The sequence below is a fragment of the Oncorhynchus nerka genome, linkage group LG11 (assembly GCF_034236695.1).
Source record: "Oncorhynchus nerka isolate Pitt River linkage group LG11, Oner_Uvic_2.0, whole genome shotgun sequence".
Taxonomy (NCBI): Eukaryota; Metazoa; Chordata; class Actinopteri; order Salmoniformes; family Salmonidae; genus Oncorhynchus; species Oncorhynchus nerka.
The window spans coordinates 8,339,893-8,365,904 of NC_088406.1; the positions used below are offsets into that span (position 1 = coordinate 8,339,893).

Genomic DNA, 26,012 nt, shown 5'->3' on the forward strand with positions numbered 1-26,012 from the left:
AACGGACGGTCCCCAAACATCGCTGCAGTACCTACAGTACCAGACGTCCCTCCACAGGGGAACGGACGGTCCCCAAACATCGCTGCAGTACCAGACGTCCCTCCACAGGGGAACGGACGGTCCCCAAACATCGCTGCAGTACCAGACGTCCCTCCACAGGGGAACGGACGGTCCCCAAACATCGCTGCAGTACCTACAGTACCAGACGTCCCTCCACAGGGGAACGGACGGTCCCCAAACATCGCTGCAGTACCTACAGTACCAGACGTCCCTCCACAGGGGAACGGACGGTCCCCAAACATCGCTGCAGTACCTACAGTACCAGACGTCCCTCCACAGGGGAACGGACGGTCCCCAAACATCGCTGCAGTACCTACAGTACCAGACGTCCCTCCACAGGGGAACGGACGGTCCCCAAACATCGCTGCAGTACCAGACGTCCCTCCACAGGGGAACGGACGGTCTCCAAACATCGCTGCAGTACCTACAGTACCAGACGTCCCTCCACAGGGGAACGGACGGTCCCCAAACATCGCTGCAGTACCTACAGTACCAGACGTCCCTCCACAGGGGAACGGACGGTCCCCAAACATCGCTGCAGTACCTACAGTACCAGACGTCCCTCCACAGAGGAACGGACGGTCCCCAAACATCGCTGCAGTACCAGACGTCCCTCCACAGGGGAACGGACGGTCCCCAAACATCTGCTACATTAGGGTTTTCTTACAACATTTACATTTGTTTTTTTAAACAAAGACTTACATTGCAACTTACACCAAGGGTACAAAACACTATTTCTATGACATAGACTGACCAGGTTAATCCAGGTGAAATGATCCCTTATTGATGTCAATCAGTGTAGATGAAGGGGAGGAGACGAGTTAAAGAAGGATTTTTAAGCCTTGAGACAATTGAGACATGGATTGTGTTTGTGTGCCATTCAGAGGGTGAATGGGCAAGACAAACTATTGAAGTGTCTTTGAACGGGGGGGGGGGGGGGGGGTATGGTAGTATGTGCCAGGCGCACCAGTTTGTGTCAAGAACTGCAACGCTGCTGGGTTTTTCACGCTCAACAGTTTCCTGTGTGTAACAAGAAGGTTCCACCACCCAAAGGACATCCAGCCAACTTGACACAACTGTGAGAAACATTGGAGTCAACATGTGCCAGCATCCCTGTGGAACGCTTTCAACACCTTGTAGAGTCCATGACCCCGACGAAATGAGGCTGTTCTGAAGACAAAGGGGGTTTGCAACTCCATATTAGAAAGGTGTTCCTAATGTTTTGTCCACTCAGTGTATGTAGGACCCCACACTCAGTGTGTGTAGGACCCCCATAGCCAGTGAGTGTAGGACCCCCATAGCCAGTGAGTGTAGGACCCCATAGCCAGTGAGTGTAGGACCCCATAGCCAGTGAGTGTAGGACCCCATAGCCAGTGAGTGTAGGACCCCATAGCCAGTGAGTGTAGGACCCCATAGCCAGTGAGTGTAGGACCCCATAGCCAGTGAGTGTAGGACCCCATAGCCAGTGAGTGTAGGACCCCATAACCAGTGAGTGTAGGACCCCATAGCCAGTGAGTGTAGGACCCCATAGCCAGTGAGTGTAGGACCCCATAGCCAGTGAGTGTAGGACCCCATAGCCAGTGAGTGTAGGACCCCATAGCCAGTGAGTGTAGGACCCCATAGCCAGTGAGTGTAGGACCCCATAGCCAGTGAGTGTAGGACCCCATAGCCAGTGAGTGTAGGACCCCATAGCCAGTGAGTGTAGGACCCCATAGCCAGTGAGTGTAGGACCCCATAGCCAGTGAGTGTTGGCCTTTTTTTCCATTTTTGACATTTCAAAACGCTAAAAAGATTTTTGCTTTATAATGATTTTTATTAAAGAGTCCATTTGTATATAAAAAAAAAAATATATATATATATATATATATATATATAACTAGAAATCAGCCTAATGGACTGTTGTCTGGCTGGTGTAAAGAACAAACAGAACCACAGCAACATGTGCATCCCATATGGCACCCTAAGCCATTCTGGTGCACTGCCAGGCCCCATGGAGCTCAGGTCAATAGTAGTGCACTATATAGGGAATAGGGGGCCATTTTGGGTTAAAAGTAGTGCACTATATAGGGAATAGGGGGCCATTCGAGACGTACACAACGTTGCAGCTGGACAGAACAAACAGAACACTCATCGACAACACTAAAACCATTTACTTGGCTCCACTTTGCAAATGAAATGAACAAGCAGTTATGTGAACGTGGGATAAAATATTATTCAAAATCAGACAGACAAACTACTTTAAAAATACCTAAAATATGCACATTTCAAGCAATCGTCTGTGTTTGGGGAGTACAAGCTTTTACACAAGAAAATAACAAAACCTCAGTTTGTTTAGGAGACAAGTCCTCAACTGTTTTGAAAAGAGAATGGATCAGATGAATGTTGCAGACAACATTCATCTTCGTGTGGTTCAAATGAAAGCTCCTGCTTTACCTCCAGTAGCCTACGTATGAGACGGTAGCTGGAGATGAGGTATGTGTCCACAATAGCACCCTATTCCTTACATAGTGCACTCCTTTTGACCAGAGCCCTATGGGCCCTAAAACAAGGAATAGGGTGTCATTTGGGACACAAGCATGGTAAATGCCAAGAGAAGAGGCCATTCCAATATGGCCTGGGCCTCATGGCTACAAGCCAGAGAGGAGCATAATCAGTAGCAACATGGAGGGAGAGAGAGAAAGAAATAAAGAGAGAAAGAGAAAGAAAGAAAGAGAAGAGAGAAAGAAAGAAAGAGAAGAGAGAAAGAAAGAGAGAAAGAGAGAGAGAAAGAAAGAGAAGAGAAAGAGAGAAAGAAAGAGAGAAAGAAAGAGAAGAGAAAGAGAGAAAGAAAGAGAAAGAGAGAAAGAAAGAGAAAGAGAGAAAGAAAGAAAGAGAAAGAGAGAAAGAGAGAAAGAAAGAGGAGAGAAAGAAAGAGAAGAGAAAGAGAGAAAGAAAGAAGAGAAAGAGAGAAAGAAAGAAGAGAAAGAGAAAGAGAGAAAGAGAGAAAGAAAGAGAAGAGAGAAAGAAAGAGAAGAGAAAGAGAGAGAGAAGGCAGACAGAGAGAGGAGATATTTATTTATTTTACCTTTATTTAACTAGGCAAGTCAGTTAAGAACAAATTCTTATTTACAGTGACGGCCTAGGAACAGTGGGTTAACTGACTTGTTCAGGGTTAGAATGACAGATTTGTACCTTGTGAGCTCGGGGATTTGATCTTGCAACACTTTCGGTTACTAGTCCAACGCTCTAAACCACTAGGCTACGCTGCCGCCCCGAGATAAGAGACACTCCCTACTCTGTGTGTATGAAGCTTGTGGTCTTGTTGTCATTCATCTTCTCAACTTACAGCCCTCAGGACTCCGAGGCTCTTCTAGAGGAGACTCATAACAACCCCCCCCCCCGTATCTTCCTCTCCCTCCCACCATCCCTCCACTCTCTCCCACCTTAGATCACCCCCAGGTAACTTGACCTCGTACCTACACACTACATGATGGGTCGGGAAAGAGGATATTCACAGAGAGAGTTAGAACCGACAGCTCATATTTCACAGAGAGGGTTGGTTCAGACAGCTCATATTTCACAGAGAGAGTTAGAACCGACAGCTCATATTTCACAGACAGGGCTAATACAGACAACTCACATTCACAGAGAGAGTTAATACAGACAGCTCACATTCACAGAGCTTCCAGGACCTCCGAGCAGCCTCATTGCAGTACTTTGTACACCGACATTGAAAAGTAAAAGCAAGCAGCCTTGTCCGAGCCAGAACAGCCTATAGATCAGGAGCCCATTTCCTGTTTCTGTAGCGTGAGGCAGTATGATGTACAAGTACACCCCCTGGACAAGACATTGGACTTTCGCGGGGCTTTAACATCGAAATTGACTAATTCTACGAAGCAGAACTAAGGCAAACATTTGAACTTATCACTTGCAGCAATTCTAGATTTATACAGTGCCTTCTGAAAGTATTCACACCCCTTAACCTTTTCCACATGTTCTGAATTTTAAAATGGATTAAATTTAGATATTGGTCATTTGGTCACCAGCCCACACACACACACACACACACACACACAACCCCATAATGTCAAAGTGGAATTATTTTTAGTTGTTGAAATATTTACTAATAAATGAAAGATAGAAATCTGAAATGTATTGAGTCAATAAGTATTCAACCCCTTTGTTAAGGCGATGCCTCAATAAGTTCAGAGGTAAAAACGTGCTTAACAAGTCACAATAAGTTGCATGGACTCACTCTGTGTGCAATAATAGTGTTTAACATGATTGACTACCTCATCTCTGTACCCCACACATACAATTATCAATAAAGTCTCAGTCGAGCAGTGAATTTCAAACACATATTCAACCACAAAGACCAGGGAGGTTTTCCAATGCCTCGCAAAGAAGGACACCTATTGGTAGATGTTTTTTTTTAAAGCAGATATTGAATATCCCTTTGAACATGGTGAAGTTATTAATTACACTTTGGATGGTGTATCAATACACCCAGTCACTACAAAGATACAGGCGTCCTTCCTAACTCAGTTGCCGGAGAGGAAGGAAACCGCTCAGTGATTTCACCATGAGGTCAATGGTGACTTTAAAACAGTTCGAGTTTCATGGCTGTGATATGAGAACAGAGGATGGATAAACAACATTGTAGTTACTCCACAATACCAACCTAAATGACAGAGTTTAATGGCTGTGATAGGAGAACACTGAGGATGGATCAACAACATTGTAGTTACTTGTAGTTTTTACTTTGTCATTATGGGGTATTGTGTGTCGATGGATGAGAAAGTAAATGTCATCCATTTTGAATTCAGTCTAACATAAAACATGGAAGTCAAAGGGAATGAATACTTTCTGAAGGCACTGTAGGTAACGCTTCACGATAATTGTGTACAGTAATGTTACTATGCAATTACAAAGCAATAGGGGCAGGATAAGGCCAGGACAGGGCCAGGATAAGGCCAGGATACGGCCAGGACAGGGCCAGGACAGGGCCAAGATAAGGCCAAGATAAGGCCAGGACAGGGCCAGGATAAGGCCAGGGCAGGGCCAGGGCAGGGCCAACCATTTGGGTCTGGACAGCATTGCTGCAATAATGTCTGGACTGTTGAGAGAGCAGTAGGGGATGAGATTGTGAAGCAGCTAGCTAGCCTGGAAGGTCACAGTCATTAAAGGTCCCTATATGGGCGATTCCACGGTAACAGAATGATGCTGACACTCACATTTCTCACTTTAAAAACGTATGTCAAACCAAAACCAAAGTTAAACAAACCATACAACTCTATGCACAACGGACTACTTATAACAATTCCCACAGAAAATATTACAAAAAAAACATTTGAAAAACAGTGCCGATGCAGAGTTTGGTAACAACAGAATGACTGTTCGTGCTGTTTGTGACATCGTTCTGTTATCGAACTTTGCATCTGCTTTCCATTTTTCTTCTAGTGCGACTATCCCTGATGCTTCTCCCTCTTTTTCCCGTGCCCCTGTACAAAGTTTCTCCCTCCAGGCAGTCACTAAGTCCGAGGTGCTAAACGGGCTTCTTAGGGCTAGGCCCCTTTTTTCTCTCCACTTCCTGCCTGACTGACGTGCCCAAAGTAAACAGCCTGTTGCTCAGGCCCTGAAGCCAGGATATGCATATAGTTGGTACCGTTGGAAAGAAAACACTTTGAAGTTTGTAGAAATGTTAAAATAATGTAGGTGAATATAACACAATAGATACGGTAGGAGAAAATCCAAAGAAAAACCAACCGGAAGTTTTTTGTTGTTGAGAGAGACCATCCTCTTAGAAATGCAATAGAAAGATCATATTGAAAATTAGCTCCCTGGATGCAATTCCTATGGCTTCCACAGGGTGTCAGCAGTCTATGTTCCAGGTTTCACGCTTGTAACTTCCAAAATTAATAGGAAATAACCATTTTAGTGGAGGGACACAGTCTTGGAAATTCGTGTTTGCACGTGCCATGAAGACATTACGCACCTGCTAAAATCGTTTTCCTATTGAACATACTTCTTTCCGAAATAAATATTATAGTTTGATTACATTTTAGGGTATCTGAGGAGTAAATAGAAACATATTTTGACTTGTTGAAACCAAGTTTAGGGGTAGATTTTCAGATTCCTTTCTCTCCAAGTTGAACAAGTGGAGTACTCAAATCGATGGCGCCAACTAAACTGACTTTTTGGGATATAAAGAAGGATTTTATCTAACAAAACGACACTACATGTTATAGCTGGGATCCTTTGGATGACAAATTAGAGGAAGATTTTCAAAAAGTGAGCGAATATTTTATCTTTATACATGTTTATGTATGAAACCTTTGCCAGTGGAAAAATATTTTGATGTGGGGCGCCATCCTCAAACAATCGCATGGCATGTTTTCGCTGTATAAACTCATGTAAATCGGACAGTGCAGTTAGATTAAACAAGAAGTTAAGCTTTCATGCGATATAAGACATTTATATGTACATACATGTTTAAAATCCATAATATTTATGATTATTTATTTGAATTGTGTGTTTGTGCCCCCCAGTTTCACGCTAGCGGGACCCCTAGCCCTAAGTTAAACTTGACCCCCATCTGGGTCAGATGGTTTAGACCCTTTCTTCTTTAAGGTTGCTGCCTGTCTCTCCTTTCTAGGGAGGTTCCCATTACTTGGTTCATTCTTTATTTAAAGGGGGAGAACAAGCTGATCCTAACTTATAGTGCTATTTCTATTTTTGTCCTGTTTATTAACTGACCAAAGTGTTGGAAGAACTTGTCAATAACTAACTGACTGGCTTTCTTGATGTCTATAGTATTCTCTCGGGTACGCAATCTGGTTTCCGCTCAGGTTTTGGATGTGGCATTGAAACTTTAAAGGTCCTTAAGGATGTAACCATTGCCCTTGATTCTATGCAATGTTGTGATGCTATTTTTATTGACTGGGCCAAAACTTTTGATACGGTAGACTATTCCATTCTTGTGGGCCAGATTATTGGTATCGCTGAGGGGTCTTTGGCGTGGTTTGCTAACTACTACTCTCCAAGAGTGCAGTGTATAAAGTCAGAAAATATGCTGTCTCAGCCACTGCCTGTCACCAAGGGCGTACCCCAAGGCTCGATCCTCTGCCCCACGCTCTTCTCAATTTACATCAACAACATAGCTCAGGCAGTAGGAAGCTCTCTCACCCATTTATATGCAGATGATAGTCTTATACTCAGCTGGCTCCTCCCCGAATGTTGTGTTAAATGCTCTACAACAAAGCTTTCTTAGTGTCCAACAAACTTTCTCTACCCTTAACCTAGTTCGGAACGCCTCCAAAACAAAGGTAATGTGGTTTGGTAAGAAGAATGCCCCTCCTCCCACAGGTGTTTTTAATGCCTCTGTGGGTTTAGAGCTTGGGGTAGTCACCTCATACAAGTACTTGAGAGTATGGCTAGACGGTGCACTGTCCTTCTCTCAGCACATATCAAAGCTGCAGGCTAAAGTTACATCTAGACTTGGTTTCCTCTATCGCAATCGCTCCTCTTTTACCCCAGCTGCCAAACTAACCCTGATTCAGATGACCATCCTACCCATGCTAGATTACAGAGACATAATTTATAGATCGGCAGGTAAGGGTGCTCTCTACCACTCGGCAATCAAATTTGCCACCAATGCTCCTTATAGGACACTCTGTATTCCTCTGTAAACTGGTCATCTCTGTAAACCCGTCACAAGACCCACTGGTTGATGCTTATTTATAAAACCCTCTTAGGACCCACTCCCCCCTATCCGAGATGCCTTCTGCAGCCCTCATCCTCCACATACAACACCCGTTCTGCCAGTCACATTCTGTTAAAGGTCCCTAAAGCACAGACACCCCAGGGTCGCTCCTCTTTTCAGTTCGCTGCAGCTAGTGACTGGAACGAGCTGCAACAAACACTCAAACTGGACAGTTTTATCTCAATCTCTACATTCAAAGACTCAATCATGGGCACACTTACTGACAATTGTGGCTGCTTTGTGTGATGTATTGTTGTCTCTACCTTCTTGCCTGTTTTGGTGTTGACTGTGCTCAATAATGTTTATACCAGGTCTTGTGATACTACTATGTGATGCTACTATGTTGTGTTGCTACCATGTGAGTTGTCATGTGTTGCTATGTTGTTGGCTTAGGTCTATGTAGTAGAGGTCGACCGATTATGATTTTTCAACGCCGATACAGATTATTGGAGGACCAAAAAAGCCGATAGTGATTAATGTAATAATGACAATTACAACAATACTGAATGAACACTTATTTTAACTTAATATAATACATCAATAAAATCAATTTAGCCTCAAATAAATAATGAAACATGTTCAATTTGGTTTAAATAATATAAAAACAAAGTGTTGGAGAAGAAAGTAAAAGTGCAATATATGCCATGTAAGAAAGCTAACGTTTAAGTTCCTTGCTCAGAACATGAGAACATATGAAAGCTGGTGGTTCCTTTTAATACGAGTCTTCAATATTCCCAGGTAAGAAGTTTTAGGTTGTAGTTATTATAGGAATTATAGGACTATTTCTCTCTATACCATTTGTATTTCATATACCTTTGACTATTGGATGTTCTTATAGGCACTTTAGTATTGCCAGTGTAACAGTATAGGTTCCGTCCCGCTCCTCTCCCCTACCTGGGCTCGAACCAGGAACACATCGACAACATCCACCCTCGAAGCATCGTTACCCATCGCTCCACAAAAGTCAAATGTCCTATATTTATATTGTATAATTTTATTTTAAATCCCAGGCCCCCGTCCCCGCAGTAGGCCTTTGCCTTTTGGTAGGCAGTCATTGTAATTAAGAATTTGTTCTTAACTGACTTGCCTCGTTAAATAAAGTTTAAATTAAATAAATACATAAAAATCTGCACTGTTCTTTAAGTAAAATGTGCTTCTGTAAAATTCTCCATGGAAATTATTTTTTTAAATTGTCCTAAGATATAGAGTTGTATGGTTTGTTTAACTTTAAAATCTTCGTTAATACATTTTTTTGATATACAATCCGAGTCTCAGTATCGTTCTGGAATTGCCCATGTTCTCAGATACAGAGAGAGATGATTCTGGTTAACCTACATCCCATGTTCTCAGATACAGAGAGAGATGATTCTGTTACCATGGAATTGCCCATGTTCTCAGATACAGAGAGAGATGATTCTGGTTAACCTACATCCTATGTTCTCAGATAAGAGAGAGATGATTCTGGTTAACCTACATCCCATGTTCTCAGATAAGAGAGAGATAATTCTGTTAGCCTACATCCTATGTTCTCAGATACAGAGAGAGATGATTCTGGTTAACCTACATCCCATGTTCTCAGATAAGAGAGAGATAATTCTGTTAGCCTACATCCTATGTTCTCAGATACAGAGAGAGATGATTCTGGTTAACCTACATCCTATGTTCTCAGATACAGAGAGAGATGATTCTGGTTAACCTACATCCCATGTTCTCAGATACAGAGAGAGATGATTCTGGTTAACCTACATCCTATGTTCTCAGATACAGAGAGAGATGATTCTGGTTAACCTACATCCTATGTTCTCAGATAAGAGAGAGATGATTCTGGTTAGCCTACATCCCATGTTCTCAGATACAGAGAGAGATGATTCTGGTTAGCCTACATCCTATGTTCTCAGATAAGAGAGAGATGATTCTGTTAGCCTACATCCTATGTTCTCAGATAAGAGAGAGATAATTCTGTTAGCCTACATCCTCCAACAAGGTCACCGTGTTAAATGCTGCGGCACAAATTAGTCAAAGATGCAGTCCCAAATGGCACCCTATTTCCTATATAGACCTCTGGGCAAAAGTAGTGTACTATTTAGGGAATAGGGTGCCATTTGGGATGTAACGAATGACTAACTCTGTTTTTTTGTACCAGGGTGTTGGTGATGATATGCTGAAGACTTGTCCCCAAAACATCAGTGGTAGACAAGACAGACAAGGGTCTAACAGTGTTCCAAATCTAATCAAATCTGCACGATATTTAGTCCATCCTCCTACCACACACACAAGTCATTCTGAGACCATTCGTTCATGATATGACCATGAGGACTACAGCTGGTCTCCAACTACATTGTCAAAATCAACACAATCAATGCTTATTATTCTACAGGTTGTCTTTTATGTCCTGCGTGTGTATTTGGTTTAATCAATAGCTTACAATAGACTGGTGTCAAGTTTAATTTGGGGGAAAACCTGTACCAAGGCATGCATGTGATGAATAGTCTGTGTCTCTTTGTCAGAGTCACCCTGGGCTTCTCTGGTCAGTGACGAAGATACAACAGAGACATCACACTGGGGAGGGGTTTACCTCTCACCGGGGCGGGGACTGGAACATATTGTGATGTGAATTATTGCTCAATGTAGCCTATACATTATAAAGGCTATAGGTGCCCTTCATGTGACGGAGGCATTGAAAATGATGCTAGGGCATTGAATGGGCGCGCACATGCATGTATCCATTATTTATGGTAAATCAAGTGTCGGCTACATGGCGTATGCAGTCATTTCAGCTTTGATGGCTGGATTTGACAAACACCAGACATCCTACCTGTGAGTTTAGCCTGTCTTAAACAATTAGACAAACGGTAGCCTATCTATGAAAGAGAAATCTGCGTTATGCCTTGTTATTGACGCGGTCACGGTTATTGGCCCCGGTCTCTAGGACCTAGGGGGGGGGAATATATCTCGGCGTCAAACATCAGGCTAATTTATCCCCACCACATGAGAAGAAAACAAACATTATGCATCAAAACATACCTGTTCATTACTCGCTGTTGACTATTGTGGCTGTCGTCCAGTGTATGCGGTGAATTGGACGCGCTGTGTAGAATATGGCATCGCTAGTCTGTTGCCGCGGAAAGCTCCGTCTGTTGCCGCTACCATGTTGTTTCTACGCCACGACAGAGAGGAAGAGGCGAAGCGAGAGGTTTTACTCCGCCCAAAATATGTCCACGGAAATAAACCCACGAAGTGAGGAATTTTTGTATGCAGGTCAATGAAAGCGTGTCAAAATTGATTTTAAAAAAATGTATTGCTCATTTGCTACGTGAGGTTTATTTGATCGAATAGAAATGTCGTAATGGTCAGGTTGTTTAGGTGCACTCTAGGTGGGGGGAGTAGCAACCTATGTCCGTGATAAATTAATGTCAATGAAGATTTAATCCGAGATGGTCCTTTTTAGGTTTTGAACGTTTATTAGTTCAAATATACTAATATACAAAAAGTATGTGGACGTCCCTTCAAATGAGTGGATTTGGCTTTTTCAGCCACATCTGTTGCTAACAGGTGTATAAAGTGGAACGCACGGCCATGCAATCTCCATAGACAAACATTGGCAGATGAATGTCCTTACTGAAGAGCTCAGTGACTTTCAACGTGGCACCGTCATAGTCAACAAGTCAGTTTGTCAAATGTCTGCCAAGCTAGAGCTTCCCCTTCAACTGTAAGTGCTGTTACTGTGAAGTGGAAACGTCAAGGATGAACAACGGCTCAGCCGAGAAGTGGTAGGCCGCATGGGCTCACAGAACAGGACTATTAGTTGTATTAGTAGTTGTAGTTGTATCAGTAGTTGTAGCAGTAGGTTGTATTTGTTTTATTAGTTGTAGCAGTAGTTGTATTAGTTTTGTTAGTAGTTGTAGCAGTAGCTTGTAGCAGTAGTTGTATTAGTTGTAGTTGTAGCAGTAGTTGTAGCAGTAGGTTTTAGTAGTTGTACTAGTAGTTGGAGCAGTAGTTTTATTTGTTGTAGAAGTAGGTTTTATTAGTAGTTGTAGCAGTATTTTTATAAGTTGTAGTTGTAGCTTGTAGCAGTATTTTTATTAGTAGTTGTAGCAGTATTTTTATTAGTAGTTGCAGCAGTAGGTTGCAGCAGTATTTTTATAAGTTGTAGCTTGTAGCAGTAGGTTTTATTAGTTGTAGCAGTAGATTGTAGCAGTAGGTTTCATTAGTTGTAGCAGTAGTTGGTTTTATTAGTTGGTATTAGTAGTTGTAGGTAGTTGTACAACTTTTTAGGCTGTTAATGTACGTTTTTGTTTTTTAAATAATTATTTAATTGTTATTATTATTATCTGAAAACATCTGAAACCTCTTCAACAAGTATCTTAGACAATCTATGGCCGCGAGGAAAGAGGAAGGGTGCTCGGCCAGTGGAGACGACTTGGGAATAGATTGGAAAACCCCGCTAACCTCTTGCTGGAGCCAATCGGAGTCTGGGAGTCTGGAGTCTGGGATACCACAGCCCTTAACCAACAGCCCTTAACCAACAGCCCTTAACCAACAGCCCTTAACCAACAGCCCTTAACCAACAGTGCAGTTCAAGAAGAGTTAAGAAAATATTTACCAAATAAACTAAAGTAAAAAATTATAAAAAGTAACACAATAAAATAACAATAAGGAGGCTTTATACAGGGGGTACCGGTACCGAGTCAATGTGCGGGGGTACAGGTTAGTCGAGGTAATATGTACATGTACGTAGGGGTTAAGTGACTATGCATAGATAAACAGAGAGTAGCAGCAGTGTAAAAACAAATGGAAGGAGGAGGGGGGGGGGTGTCAATGTAAATAGTCCGTTGGCCATTTGATTAATTGTTCAGCAGTCTTATGGCTTGGGGGTAGAAGCTGTTAAGGAGCCTTTTGGTCCTAGACTTGGCGCTCTGGTACCGCTTACCGTGCGGTAGCAGAGAGAACAGTCTGACTGGGTCTCTGCCAATTTTATGCATCCTCTGACATCGCCTGGTATAGAGGTCCTGGATGGCAGGAAGCTTGGTCCCAGTGATGTACTGGGCCGTTCGCACTACCCTCTGTAGCGCCTTACGGTCAGATGCCGAACAGTTGCCATACCAGGCGGTGATGCAACCGGTCAGGATGCTCTCGATGGTGCAGCTGTAGAACATTTTGAGGATCTGGGGACCCATGTCAAATCTTTTCAGTCTCCTGAGGGGGAAAAGCTTTTGTTGTGCCCTCTTCACGACTGTCTTGGTGTGTTTGGACCATGTTAGTTCGTTGATGACTCTCGACCCGCTCCACTACAGTCCCGTCGATGTTAATGGGGGTCTGTTTATCCCGCCTTTTCCTGTAGTCCACGATCAGCTCCTTTTGTCTTGCTCACATTGAGGGAGAGGTTGTTGTCCTGGCACCATACTGCCAGTTCTCTGACCTCCCTATATGCTGTCTCGTCGATGTCGGTGATCAGGCCTACCATTGTTGTGTCGTCAGCAAACTTAACAATTGTGTTGGAGTCATGTTTAGCCACCCAGTGGTGGGTGAACAGGGAGTACAGGAAGGGACTAAGTACACACCCCTGAGGGGCCCAAGTGTTGAGGATCAGAGTGGCAGACGTGTTGTTGCCCTCCCTTACCACCTGGGGGCGGGCCGTCAGGAAGTCCAGCATCCAGTTGCAGAGGGAGGTGTTTAGTCCCAGAGTCCTTAGCTTAGTGATGAGCTTCGTGGGCACTATGGTGTTGAACGCTGCGCTGTAGTCAATGAACAGCATTCTCACACAGGTGTTCCTTTTGTCCAGGTGGGAAAGGGCATGTGTGGAGTGCGATTTAGATTGTGTTATCTGTGGATCTGTTAGGGGGGGTGTAAATTGGATTGGGTCTAGGGCAGGGCTGCCCAATCCTCTTCCTGGAGATCTACTGTCCTATAGGTTTTCAGTACAACCCTAATTTAGCATATCTGATTCAGCTAGTTAAGGTCTTGTTGAGCAGATAATAAGTAGAATCGGGTGTGTTAAATTAGGGTTGAACTGAAAACCCACAGGACAGTAGATCTCCAGGAAGAGGGTTGGACTGAAAACCTACAGGGCAGTAGATCTCCAGGAAAATACAGGACAGTAGATCTCCAGGAAGAGGGCTGGACTGAAAACCTACAGGACAGTAGATCTCCAGGAAGAGGGCTGGACTGAAAACCTACAGGACAGTAGATCTCCAGGAAGAGGGCTGGACTGAAAACCTACAGGACAGTAGATCTCCAGGAAGAAGGTTGGACTGAAAACCCACAGGACAGTAGATCTCCAGGAAGAGGGTTGGGCAGCCCTGGTATAGGATATCTGGGACGATGCTGTTGATGTGAGCCATGACCAGCCTTTCAAAGCACTTCATGGCTACCGACGTGAGTGCTATGGGGCGCTAGTCATTTAGGCAGGTTACCTTCGCCGCTTGAAACGTGTAGGTATTACAGACTTGGTCAGGGAGAGGTTGAAAATGTCAGTGAAGACACTTGCCAGTTGGTTCGCGCATGCTCTGAGTACACATCCTGGTAATCCGCCTGGCTCCGCGGCTTTGTGAATCTTGACCTGTTTAAAGGTCTTGCTCACATAGACTACTGAGGGCGTTATCACACAGTCATCCAGAACAGCTAGTGCTCTCGTACATGCTTCAGTGTTGCTTGCCTCGAAGCAAACATAAAAGGCATTTAGCTAGTCTGGTAGGCTCGCGTCACTGGGCAGCTCGTGTCTGGGTTTCCCTTTGTAGTCTGTAATAGTTTTCAAGCCCTGCCACATCCGACGAGCGTCAGAGCCGGTGTAGTAGGATTCCTACTTAATCCTGTCTCCTACTACACCGGCTCTGACGCTCGTCGGATGTGGAACAATCTAATTTCCTACAAATATAAAACTGAGGTTATGAAAGACCATCGCCAAACCAGAACCAGAGGTATTAGGTGTGTGAAGGGAACACACTTTCAGAGATGTGACCAAGACAAAAATAAAAAAAGAGTTCATAATAACTGAGTTTATAACTTCTGAAGAGTTTCAACTTTTCAGTTTCCAATATTACAGGAACAAACAGTTCAAGCTTTGTCTCAGTCTCCAGCAGTAATAACCTCGGGCTATAGGGGGGATCGTAAGATGCAGGCTTAGAGAAAACGTCAAAGACAACATTGTATCATGCAGAGTCAAGCGGCCGGTAGCAATGGACTCACATGTCAACTGAACAGAGGCTGTTGTTGTGGGGTTAAGAAACAGTCGCCCTTAACATGTGCAGCGCTCTTCAGAAAGTATTCACACCCCTTGACTTTTTACACATTTTTGTTGTGTTACAGTCTGAATTTAAAAATGATTCAATTGAGATTGTGTCACTGGCCTACACACAATACTCCATAATGTCAACGTTTTTTTCCCGAAATTATTTGAAAGAAATTAAAAATGAAAAGCTTTAATGTCTTGAGTCAATAACTATTCAACCTGTTTGTTATGGCCTAAATAAGTTCAGGAGTAAAACTGTGCTTAACATGTCACAATAAGTTGCATGGAATGTGTGCAGTAAGTGTTTTAGCTTTGATTGTTGAATGACTTACCTCATCTCTGTACCTCATATACACATACATATATATATACACATCTGTCCCTCAGTCGAGCAGTGCATTTCAAACACAGATTCCACCACAAAGACCAGGGTTTTCCTACACGGGGTTGGGTAGGTTACGGTTACAAGTTACCCGTACAAAATGTGTAATCAGTAACGATTATGGGGTATTTGTGTGTAGATTGGTGAGATAATTAATCCATTTGTAACACAACAAAATGTGTAATAAGTCAAGGGGTGTGAAAACCTTGTGACGGTACTGTAAGATAACAAACCAGGTGTGGATAACATACCTGTAACATACCTGTTACCGGTACTGTAAGATAACAAACCAGGTGAGGATAACATACCTGTAACATACCTGTTACCGGTACTGTAAGATAACAAACCAGGTGTGGATAACATACCTGTAACATACCTGTTACCGGTACTGTAAGATAACAAACCAGGTGTGGATAACATACCTGTAACATACCTGGGTACTGTAAGATAACAAACCAGGTGTGGATAACATACCTGTAACATACCTGTTACCGGTACTGTAAGATAACAAACCAGGTGTGGATAACATACCTGTAACATACCTGTTACCGGTACTGTAAGATAACAAACCAGGTGTGGATAACATACCTGTAACATACCTGTTACCGGTACTGTAAGATAACAAACCAGGTGTGGATAACATACCTGTAACATACCTGTTACCGGTACTGTAAGATAACAAACCAGGTGTGGATAACATACCTGTAACATACCTGTTACCGGTACTGTAAGATAACAAACCAGGTGTGGATAACATACCTGTAACATACCTGTTACCGGTACTGTAAGATAACAAACCAGGTGTGGATAACATACCTGTAACATACCTGTTACCGGTACTGTAAGATAACAAACCAGGTGTGGATAACATACCTGTAACATACCTGTTACCGGTACTGTAAGATAACAAACCAGGTGTGGATAACATACCTGTAACATACCTGTTACCGGTACTGTAAGATAACAAACCAGGTGTGAATAACATACCTGTCGTGGTCAGATAATGTAAACAGATGTACAAAATGGCCACCGTCTGGAGGAGCCCACAGACAGGTGACGAGCTGAGCATAGAGAGAACTGAAGACGGCTGCAGAGACAACCGCTGCATCCCAATTAGCACCCTATTCTATCCCCTATATAGTGCATTACTTCTGACCAGAGACCTAAAACCGTGTAATATATTGGGAATAGGGTGGCACAGTAACCCCCCCCTCCTCCTCCTCCTCCCCAACACTCAAAAATCAACTTGCCTTTAATGAACTAACACTCACACTTGACTTTCCCCCTATTAGTTCTGACTTGCTGATAGCTACTTCATTGATTTACTCTGACTGTGATATGAGGTTGTCTCACCATCTTAAAATGAATGCACTAACTGTAAATCAAATCAAATGTATTGGTTAGCAGATGTTATTGGTCACATGCTTAGCAGATGTTATTGGTCACAGGGGCGGCAGGGTAGCCTAGTGGTTAGAGCGTTGGAAGGTTGTAAGTTCAAACCCCCGAGCTGACAAGGTACAAATCTGTCATTCTGCCCCTGAACAGGCAGTTAACCCACTGTTCCTAGGCCGTCATTGAAAATAAGAATTTGTTCTTAACTGACTTGCCTGGTTAAATAAAGGTAAAAAAAACACAAAAAAAACATGGTTAGCAGATGTTATTGGTCACATGGTTAGCAGATGTTATTGGTCACATACATGGTTAGCAGATGTTATTGGTCACATACATGGTTAGCAGATGTTATTGGTCACATACACATGGTTAGCAGATGTTAATGGTCACATACACATGGTTAGCAGATGTTAATGGTCACATACACATGGTTAGCAGATGTTATTGGTCACATACACATGGTTAGCAGATGTTAACGCGAGTGTAGCGAAATGCTTGTGCTTCTAGTTCCGACAATGCAGTAATAACCAACGAGTAATCTAACCTAACAATTCCAAAACAACTACCTTATACACACAAGTGTAAAGGGATAAAGAATATGTACATAAAGATATATGAATGAGTGATGGTACAGAACGGCATAGGCAAGATGCAGTAGATGGTATCGAGTACAGTATATACATATGAGATGAGTAATGTAGGTTATGTAAACAAAGTGGCATAGTTTAAAGTGGCTAGTGATACATGTATTAAATAAAGATGCAGTAGATGGTATCGAGTACAGTATATACATATGAGATGAGTAATGTAGGTTATGTAAACATTATATTAAGTGGCATTGTTTAAAGTGGCTAGTGATATATTTTACATCAATTCCCATTATTAAAGTGGCTGGAGTCGAGTCAGTGTGCTGGCAGCAGCCACTCAATGTTAGTGGTAGCTGTTTAACAGTCTGATGGCCTTGAGATAGAAGCTGTTTTTCAGTCTCTCAGTCCCAGCTTTGATGCACCTGTACTGACCTCGCCTTCTGGATGATAGCGGGGTGAACAGGCAGTGGCTCGGGTGGTTGTTGTCCTTGATGATCACCTGTGACATCGGGTGGTGTAGGTGTCCTGGAGGGCAGGTAGTTTGCCCCCGGTGATGCGGAGCAGACCTGCAGACCTGCTGCCCCTTCTTCACCACGCTGTCTGTGTGGGTGGACCAATTCAGTTTGTCTGTGATGTGTACGCCGAGGAACTTAAAACTTACTACCCTCTCCACTACTGTCCCGTCGATGTGGATAGGGGGGTGCTCCCTCTGCTGTTTCCTGAAGTCCACAATCATCTCCTTTGTTTTGTTGACGTTGAGTGAGAGGTTATTTTCCTGACACCACACTCCGAGGGCCCTCACCTCCTCCCTGTAGACCGTCTCGTCGTTGTTGGTAATCAAGCCTACCACTGTAGTGTCGTCTGCAAACTTGATGATTGAGTTGGAGGCGTGCAAGGCCACGCAGTCGTGGGTGAACAGGGAGTAACAGGAGAGGGCTCAGTCACTCTGGATAAGAGTATCTGATAAATGACTCACACTGCAGGCAAACTTAAATCAGTGTTACACTGTTTTTACCAGTATGTCACATGTGCAACCAGGAAAAACAAAACTCTAGACCACCTTTACTCCACACACAGAGTCGCATTCAAAGATATCCCCCGCCCTCCATTTGGCAAATCTGACCACAATTCTATCCTGATTCCTGTTTTCAAGCAAAAACTAAAGCAGGAAGCACCAGTGACTCGCTAAATACGGAAGATGAAGCAGATGCTACGCTACAGGACTGTTTTGCTAGCACAGACTGGAATATGTTCCGGGATTCATCCAATGGCATTGAGGAGTACACCACCTCAGTCATCGGCTTCATCAATAAGTGCATCAACGATGTCGTCCCCACAGTGACTGTACGTACATATCCCAACCAGAAGCCTTGGATTGCAGGCAACATCTGCATCGAGCTAAAGGCTAGAGCTGCCGCTTTCAAGGAGCGGGAGACTAATCCGGACACTTGTAAGAAATCCCACTATGCCCTCAGACTAACCATCAAACAAGCAAAGCGTCAATACATGATTAGGATTGAATCGTACTACACCGGCCCTGATGCCCGTCGAATGTGGCAGGGCTTGAAAACTATTACAGACTACAAAGGGAAGCTCATCACTAAACTAAGGACCCTGGGACTAAACAACTCCCTCTGCAACTGGATCCTGGGCTTCCTGACGGGCCGCCCCCAGGTGGTAAGAGTAGGCAACAATACGTCTGCCATGCTGATCCTTAACACTGGGGCCCCTCAGGGGTGCGTGCTCAGTCCCCTCCTGTATTCCCTGTTCACCCAAAACTGCGTGGCAAAACACGACTCCAACACCATCATTAAGTTTGCTGACGACACAACAGTGGTAGGCCTGATCACCGACAACGATGAGACAGCCTATAGGGAGGAGGTCAGAGAACTGGCAGTGTGGTGCCAGGACAACAACCTCGGCGGGACGAACAGGCCCCCATTAACATCAACGGGGCTGTAGTGGACCGGGTCGAGAGTTTCAAGTTCCTTGGTGTCCACATCACCAACAAACTATCATGGTCCAAACATACCAAGACAGTCGTGAAGAGGGCACGACAAAACCTTTTCCCCCTCAGGAGACTGAAAAGATTTGGCATGGGTCCTCAGACCCTCAAAAGGTTCTACAGCTGCACCATCGAGAGCATCCTGACCGGTTGCATCACCGCCTGGTATGGCAACTGCTCGGCATCTGACCGTAAGGCGCTACGGAGGGTAGTAGGTACGGCCCAGTACATCACGGGGTCAAGCTTCCTGCCATCCAGGACCTATATACTAGGCAGTGTCAGAGGAAAGCCCATAAAATTGTCATAGACCCCACGGCAAGCGGTACCGGAGCCCCCTGTATATAACCTCCACATTGTCTCTGTACCGTGTGTATATAGCCTCCACATGGACTCGGTACCGGTGCCCCCTGTATATAACCTCCACATCGTCTCTGTACCGTGTGTATATAGCCTCTACATGGACACAGTACCGGTGCCCCCTGTATATAACCTCCACATGGACTCAGTACCGGTGCCCCCTGTATATAACCTCCACACTGACTCAGTACCGGTGCCCCCTGTATATAGCCTCTACATGGACTCAGTACCGGTGCCCCCTGTATATAACCTCCACATGGACTCAGTACCGGTGCCCCCTGTATATAACCTCCACATGGACTTGGTACCGGTGCCCCCTGTATATAGCCTCCACATGGACTCGGTACCGGTACCTCCTGTATAAAGCCTCCACATGGACTCGGTACCGGTACCCCCTGTATATAGCCTCCACATGGACTCGGTACCGGTACCTCCTGTATAAAGCCTCCACATGGACTCGGTACCGGTACCTCCTGTATAAAGCCTCCACATGGACTCGGTACCGGTACCCCCTGTATATAGCCTCCACATGGACTCGGTACCGGTACCTCCTGTATAAAGTCTCCACATGGACTCGGTACCGGTACCCCCTGTATATAGCCTCCACATGGACTCGGTACCGGTACCTCCTGTATAAAGCCTCCACATGGACTCTGTACCGGTACCCCCTGTATATAGCCTCCACATGGACTCGGTACCGGTACCTCCTGTATAAAGCCTCCACATGGACTCGGTACCGGTACCTCCTGTATAAAGCCTCCACATGGACTCGGTACCCCCTGTATATAGCCTCCACATGGACTCGGTACCGGTACCTCCTGTATAAAGCCTCCACATGGACTCGGTACCGGTACCCCCTGTATATAGCCTCCACATGGACTCGGTACCGGTACCTCCTGTATAAAGCCTCCACATGGACTCTGTACCGGTACCCCCTGTATATAGCCTCCACATGGACTCGGTACCGGTACCTCCTGTATAAAGCCTCCACATGGACTCGGTACCGGTACCCCCTGTATATAGCCTCCACATGGACTCGGTACCGGTACCTCCTGTATAAAGCCTCCACATGGACTCGGTACCGGTACCTCCTGTATAAAGCCTCCACATGGACTCGGTACCGGTACCCCCTGTATATAGCCTCCACATGGACTCGGTACCGGTACCTCCTGTATAAAGCCTCCACATGGACTCGGTACTGGTGCCTCCTGTATAAAGCCTCGTTATTGTTATTCTGTTACTTTTTATTTTATTCTACTTGGTAAATATTTTCTCCTTCTTGAACTGCACTGTTGGTTAAGGGCTTGTAAGTAAAGCATTTCACGGTAAAGTCTATACTTGTTGTATTTGGCGCATGTGGCAAATAAAGTTTGATCTGATTGACGTGTAAAAGTGAGACCCTGGCTACTATCCCAGGTTTTAAAGTGCTACATTGCCCTCTAGCGGTAGACGATGGAACTGCCAACAGTTTCCCTGGTGTCAGTGAGTGAAAAAAAAACATTGCATTTAAAATTTGCCTCCCATGAAGAATTTACAAGAGACACTTGCTTAGTACAAAAATAGTTTACTAAAAACAAAACAGCTAATGATACAAATTCTGAAGCAAAATATTTTGGTGTTCTGAAGCGCCCCCCCCCCCTCCCCCCCCCCCTCCCCCCAATCAATACAAAGATCATTGTGTTTTCAGATCCAACCGTAAAACTGACAACAAATCAACAGTTTGTTTTTTCTAACTGGCCTAGTGACAGACTTACTTGAGAATTAACAAAACATTCACTCAAAATATACAAAACAAGATATTGGCCATCAGCACATACAATATATATACCAAGCAGTATTCTTCTCTCTTGTGGTTTTCTGTCAGAATATACCAGCTCAAAAATAGGACAAAGTTATTCACATGAACTGACTGCAAAATTAGACTTCCGTCGGTTTAAACTGTGATATTCTCATCGAGTTGGTTTCCCAGACACAGATTAAACCTAGTCCTGGACTAAAGAAGTCATTCTAACAGAGATCCTCCTTTGAACATGTGTTCTATTCAGGGACTAGGTCTATTCTGTTTCTGGGTAACCGGACCAGAATGTTTCTTTGTGTTAGTCTTAATGTTTTTGGAACGGTAGAGAAATTAATCAGGGACAGGCTGTACATTTCAATGTTTGTGTCCCCGACTCAAAATGTGCCCAGTCTCCAAGTGGTTCTCTCGAGGCCAGATAATCTGGATTGTGTTCAGTTACACTGTAGAAAAAAACTCAACTCTTGTGTTTTTATTGGACGAGTTCAGGTCGTTCGTTCCTGTTCCAAAAGGGTTTTTCCCGACAGGACCTTAGATGTTGATCCCCGTCTCTTCAGCTCCGCCCCCTCCCCCCCCACCCCCCCTGGCCCTGTCATCACCGGTCAAATCTATCCTGTCGATTCATGAAGCGGTCTCTCCCCTCAGGCCCACCTCTGGACCAACCCCCTCCTCTTCCTCCTCTCGGAAACCCTCTCACCTGCTCCCCAAACCTCCCCCAATCCCTGTCATGTCCCCCGAACCCTGGCCTCTCACCCCTGAAGTGTCTCCCGCCCTCCCAGTTGCCACCTTCTTCCCCGGGGGGTCCGGGCTGGAAGGGATGTCTGGGGGGTCCAGGCTGGAAGGGATGTCTGGGGGGTCCGTGAGGAAAGTCCTCCATGGACTGGTGGCCCATGGGCATCCTGAACCCACCTGGAGGGCCCCCCCTGGGGGGAAACATGGGGTTGGGGCCCCTGGAGCCCATCATCATTGGGGGCATGTTGGGGGGAGGGAGGTGAGGGGCAAAAGGGGGCTGGAGTTGAGGGGGTGGTAGTCCTGAACGAGGCTGCATGGTCATCATGGGCATCCTGGGACCCAGTAACACTGCTGGACCTGGAGGACTCATCACGGCCCCTGGCCCTGGAGCTCCCAGCTGGCTGTCTGGAGCGTCTGAGGGGCCAGAGAGGCTACCACTCCCTCCAGCCTTGTCTTTAGACCCCGAGTCATCTTTGGTGCTCCTTGGTCCTCCCACCACCGGTGGAGGGAAACCTGCAGACAGAGCAGAGACATAAAACATATGGGTTAGAAAAGTTCAGATCAAACAAATGGACTAACAACATATCTTCAAACGCGTTCGTGATTCTAAAAAGGTTCGTTTGGACCTCTTGTATATTTCAGAACAAATATGTTTTAATTCTACAATGACAATCCGGGGGGGGGGGGGGGACAATGTTTGTTTGTGATCCTCTAGTTATTTGATTCAGTTCCATACTGTTACCTGGAGGCATCTGTGTGGGGTTGAAGTCAGTGGGCAGGAAGGAAGGGGGTCCACTGGGGGTGAGAGAGGGGGTTGGGGGGCCAGGGGGACCACCCACAGACCCTATTGGCTGGACTGGAGGCACCTGGAGACACACAGAAACACAAGAATATCCCTGTTAAGACGAGATCAACTTTCTCCGTTTCAACTGTTCTGAGGGCAAAGGAGGGGGGACTTCAATATTAGGAAGGTGTTCTTAATGTTTTGTTCACTCGGTGCATGTGGAGTGCATAACAAACATTATAAATGTTACACAGTACACCACAACATGTTGCACAACGCACATAATTAAGCAATTAAGGCTTGAACACCTGAACCATCATTGTCAATAACACACGGCCAAGGAATGCTCTTAAAATGACCCAATGAACACACGGCCAAGGAATGCTCTTAAAATGACCCAATGAACACACGGCCAAGGAATGCTCTTAAAATGACCCAATGAACACACGGCCAAGGAATGCTCTTAAAATGACCCAATGAACACACGGCCAAGGAATGCTCTTAAAATGACCCAATGAACACACGGCCAAGGAATGCTCTTAAAATGACCCAATGAACACACGGCCAAGGAATGCTCTTAAAATGACCCAATGAACACACGGCCAAGGAATGCTCTTAAAATGACCCAATGAACACAGGGCCAAGGAATGCTCTTAAAATGACCCAATGAACACATGGCCAAGGAATGCTCTTAAAATGACCCAATGAACACAGGGCCAAGGAATGCTCTTAAAATGAACCAATGAACACAGGGCCAAGGAATGCTCTTAAAATGACCCAATGAACACAGGGCCAAGGAATGCTCTTAAAATGACCCAATGAACACAGGGCCAAGGAATGCTCTTAAAATGACCCAATGAACACAGGGCCAAGGAATGCTCTTAAAATGACCCAATGAACACACGGCCAAGGAATGCTCTTAAAATGACCCAATGAACACAAGGCCAAGGAATGCTCTTAAAATGACCCAATGAACACACGGCCAAGGAATGCTCTTAAAATGACCCGATGAACACACGGCCAAGGCATGCTCTTAAAATGACCCAATGAACACAGGGCCAAGGAATGCTCTTAAAATGACCCAATGAACACACGGCCAAGGAATGCTCTTAAAATGACCCAATGAACACACGGCCAAGGAATGCTCTTAAAATGACCCAATGAACACACGGCCAAGGAATGCTCTTAAAATGACCCGATGAACACACGGCCAAGGCATGCTCTTAAAATGACCCAATGAACACAGGGCCAAGGAATGCTCTTAAAATGACCCAATGAACACACGGCCAAGGAATGCTCTTAAAATGACCCAATGAACACACGGCCAAGGCATTTCCTCAAACTTTTATTTTAGCATTATAAACTGGGTGGTTCGAGCCCTGAATGCTGATTGGCTGACAGTCGTGGTATATCAGACCACGGGCATGACAAAACATTTACTGCTCTAATTACGTCGGTAACCAGTTTATAACAGCAATAAATCCCCTCTGGGGTTTGTATATTGGCGTTTTGCCTAAGAGCATCCTTAGCCGTGGTATATTGGCAATATACCAAACCCCCTCGTGCCTTATTGCTTAAATATACACAGAGTGTATAAAAATTAGGAGCACCTTCCTAATATTGGGTTGCAATTGGGTTGCAGCTCAATAACTTTGCCCTCAGAACAGCCTCATTTCGTGAGTGGACAAAACATTAGGAACACCTTTCTAATATGGAGTTGCAAACCCCCCATTGCCCTCAGAACAGCCTCATTTCGTCGAGGTCATGGACTCTACAAGGTGTTGAAAGCGTTCCATAGGGATGCTGGCCCATGTTGACTCCAATGTTTCCCACAGTTGTGTCAAGTTGGCTGGATGTCCTTTGGGTGGTGGAACCTTCTTGATACACACAGGAAACTGTTGAGCGTGAAAAACCCAGCAGCGTTGCAGTTCTTGACACAAACCGGTGTGCCTGGCACCTACTACCATACTCTGTTCAAAGGAACTTCAATATTTTGACTTGTTCATTCCCCCTCTGAATGGCACACAAACACAATACGTCTTAATTGTCTCGAGGCTTGAAAATCCTTCTTTAACTCGTCTCCTCCCCTTCATCTACACTAATTTAAGTGGATTTAACAAGTGACATCAAGAATGGATCATAGATCTCACCTGGATTTACCTGGTCAGTCTATCTCCTGGAAAGAGCAGGTGTTCCTAATATTTTGTACGCTGAGTGTGTATTTCATAGCATGTTTTTTTGTCTGTAGGTGCTCAACACAACAGGTGTGTTTTGGCTCAGTCACTCATATTTTGAGGTCTATAGAGCCCGTCTCCATTCCTGATTGACATTGACATAAACTCAAGAATATTACAGAATATGACGGTGCCACGTTGAAAGTCACTGAGCTCTTCAGTAAGGACATTCTACTGCTAATGTTTGTCTATGGAGATTGCATGGCTGTGTGCTTGATTTTATACACCTGTTAGCCACGGCTGTGGCTGAAATAACCTAAACCACTAATTTGAAGGGGTGTCCACATACTTTGGACACAGCTACTCATTCAAAGGTTTTTCTTTATTTTTTACTATTTTCTACATTGTAGAATAATAGCAAAAACATAAAAACTATAGTAACCAAAAGAATGTTACAAAAATTGAAATATATTTTATATATGAGATTCTTCAAACTAGCCACCCTTTGTCTTGATGACAGATTTGCACACTCTTGGCATTCTCTCAACCAGCTTCACCTGGAATGCTTTCCCAACAGTCTTGGAGTTCCCACATATGCTGAGCACTACTAGCAGTGTTTGTGCTGAAACTGACATCTGGCTGCATACGTAGCTATCTAGCCAGTTTGACTATATCATACCGGAGTAGCTAGATGAGCAATGTCCATTGCCTGTATTATAAGTTAGCAGCATGGCAGTTTCCCAATGTTTGGTGTTGACGATGAACTTTACTTAGC

General features: G+C 44.5%; 2 protein-coding genes across 3 annotated transcripts in view; both read right to left on the reverse strand.

Moving 5' to 3' along the window:
* Window positions 1-10,956, reverse strand: part of LOC115127065 (rho guanine nucleotide exchange factor TIAM1-like) — a 254,164-nt gene extending 243,208 nt beyond the window's left edge. For both annotated transcript variants that reach the window (XM_065024176.1, XM_065024178.1), the window contains exon 1: window positions 10,826-10,956. The gene's annotated coding sequence lies outside the window, so the exon portion shown is untranslated. The remainder of the gene's footprint in view (window positions 1-10,825) is intronic.
* A 10,344-nt stretch (window positions 10,957-21,300) lies between these two features.
* Window positions 21,301-26,012, reverse strand: part of LOC115123489 (SR-related and CTD-associated factor 4-like) — a 47,672-nt gene continuing 42,960 nt past the window's right edge. The window contains exons 13-14 of the mRNA XM_029652839.2: window positions 23,022-23,145; window positions 21,301-22,792 (exon numbers count right to left, since the gene is read on the reverse strand). Coding sequence (XP_029508699.1) covers window positions 22,143-22,792; window positions 23,022-23,145 — 774 coding nt within the window. The 3' untranslated portion in view covers window positions 21,301-22,142. The remainder of the gene's footprint in view (window positions 22,793-23,021; window positions 23,146-26,012) is intronic.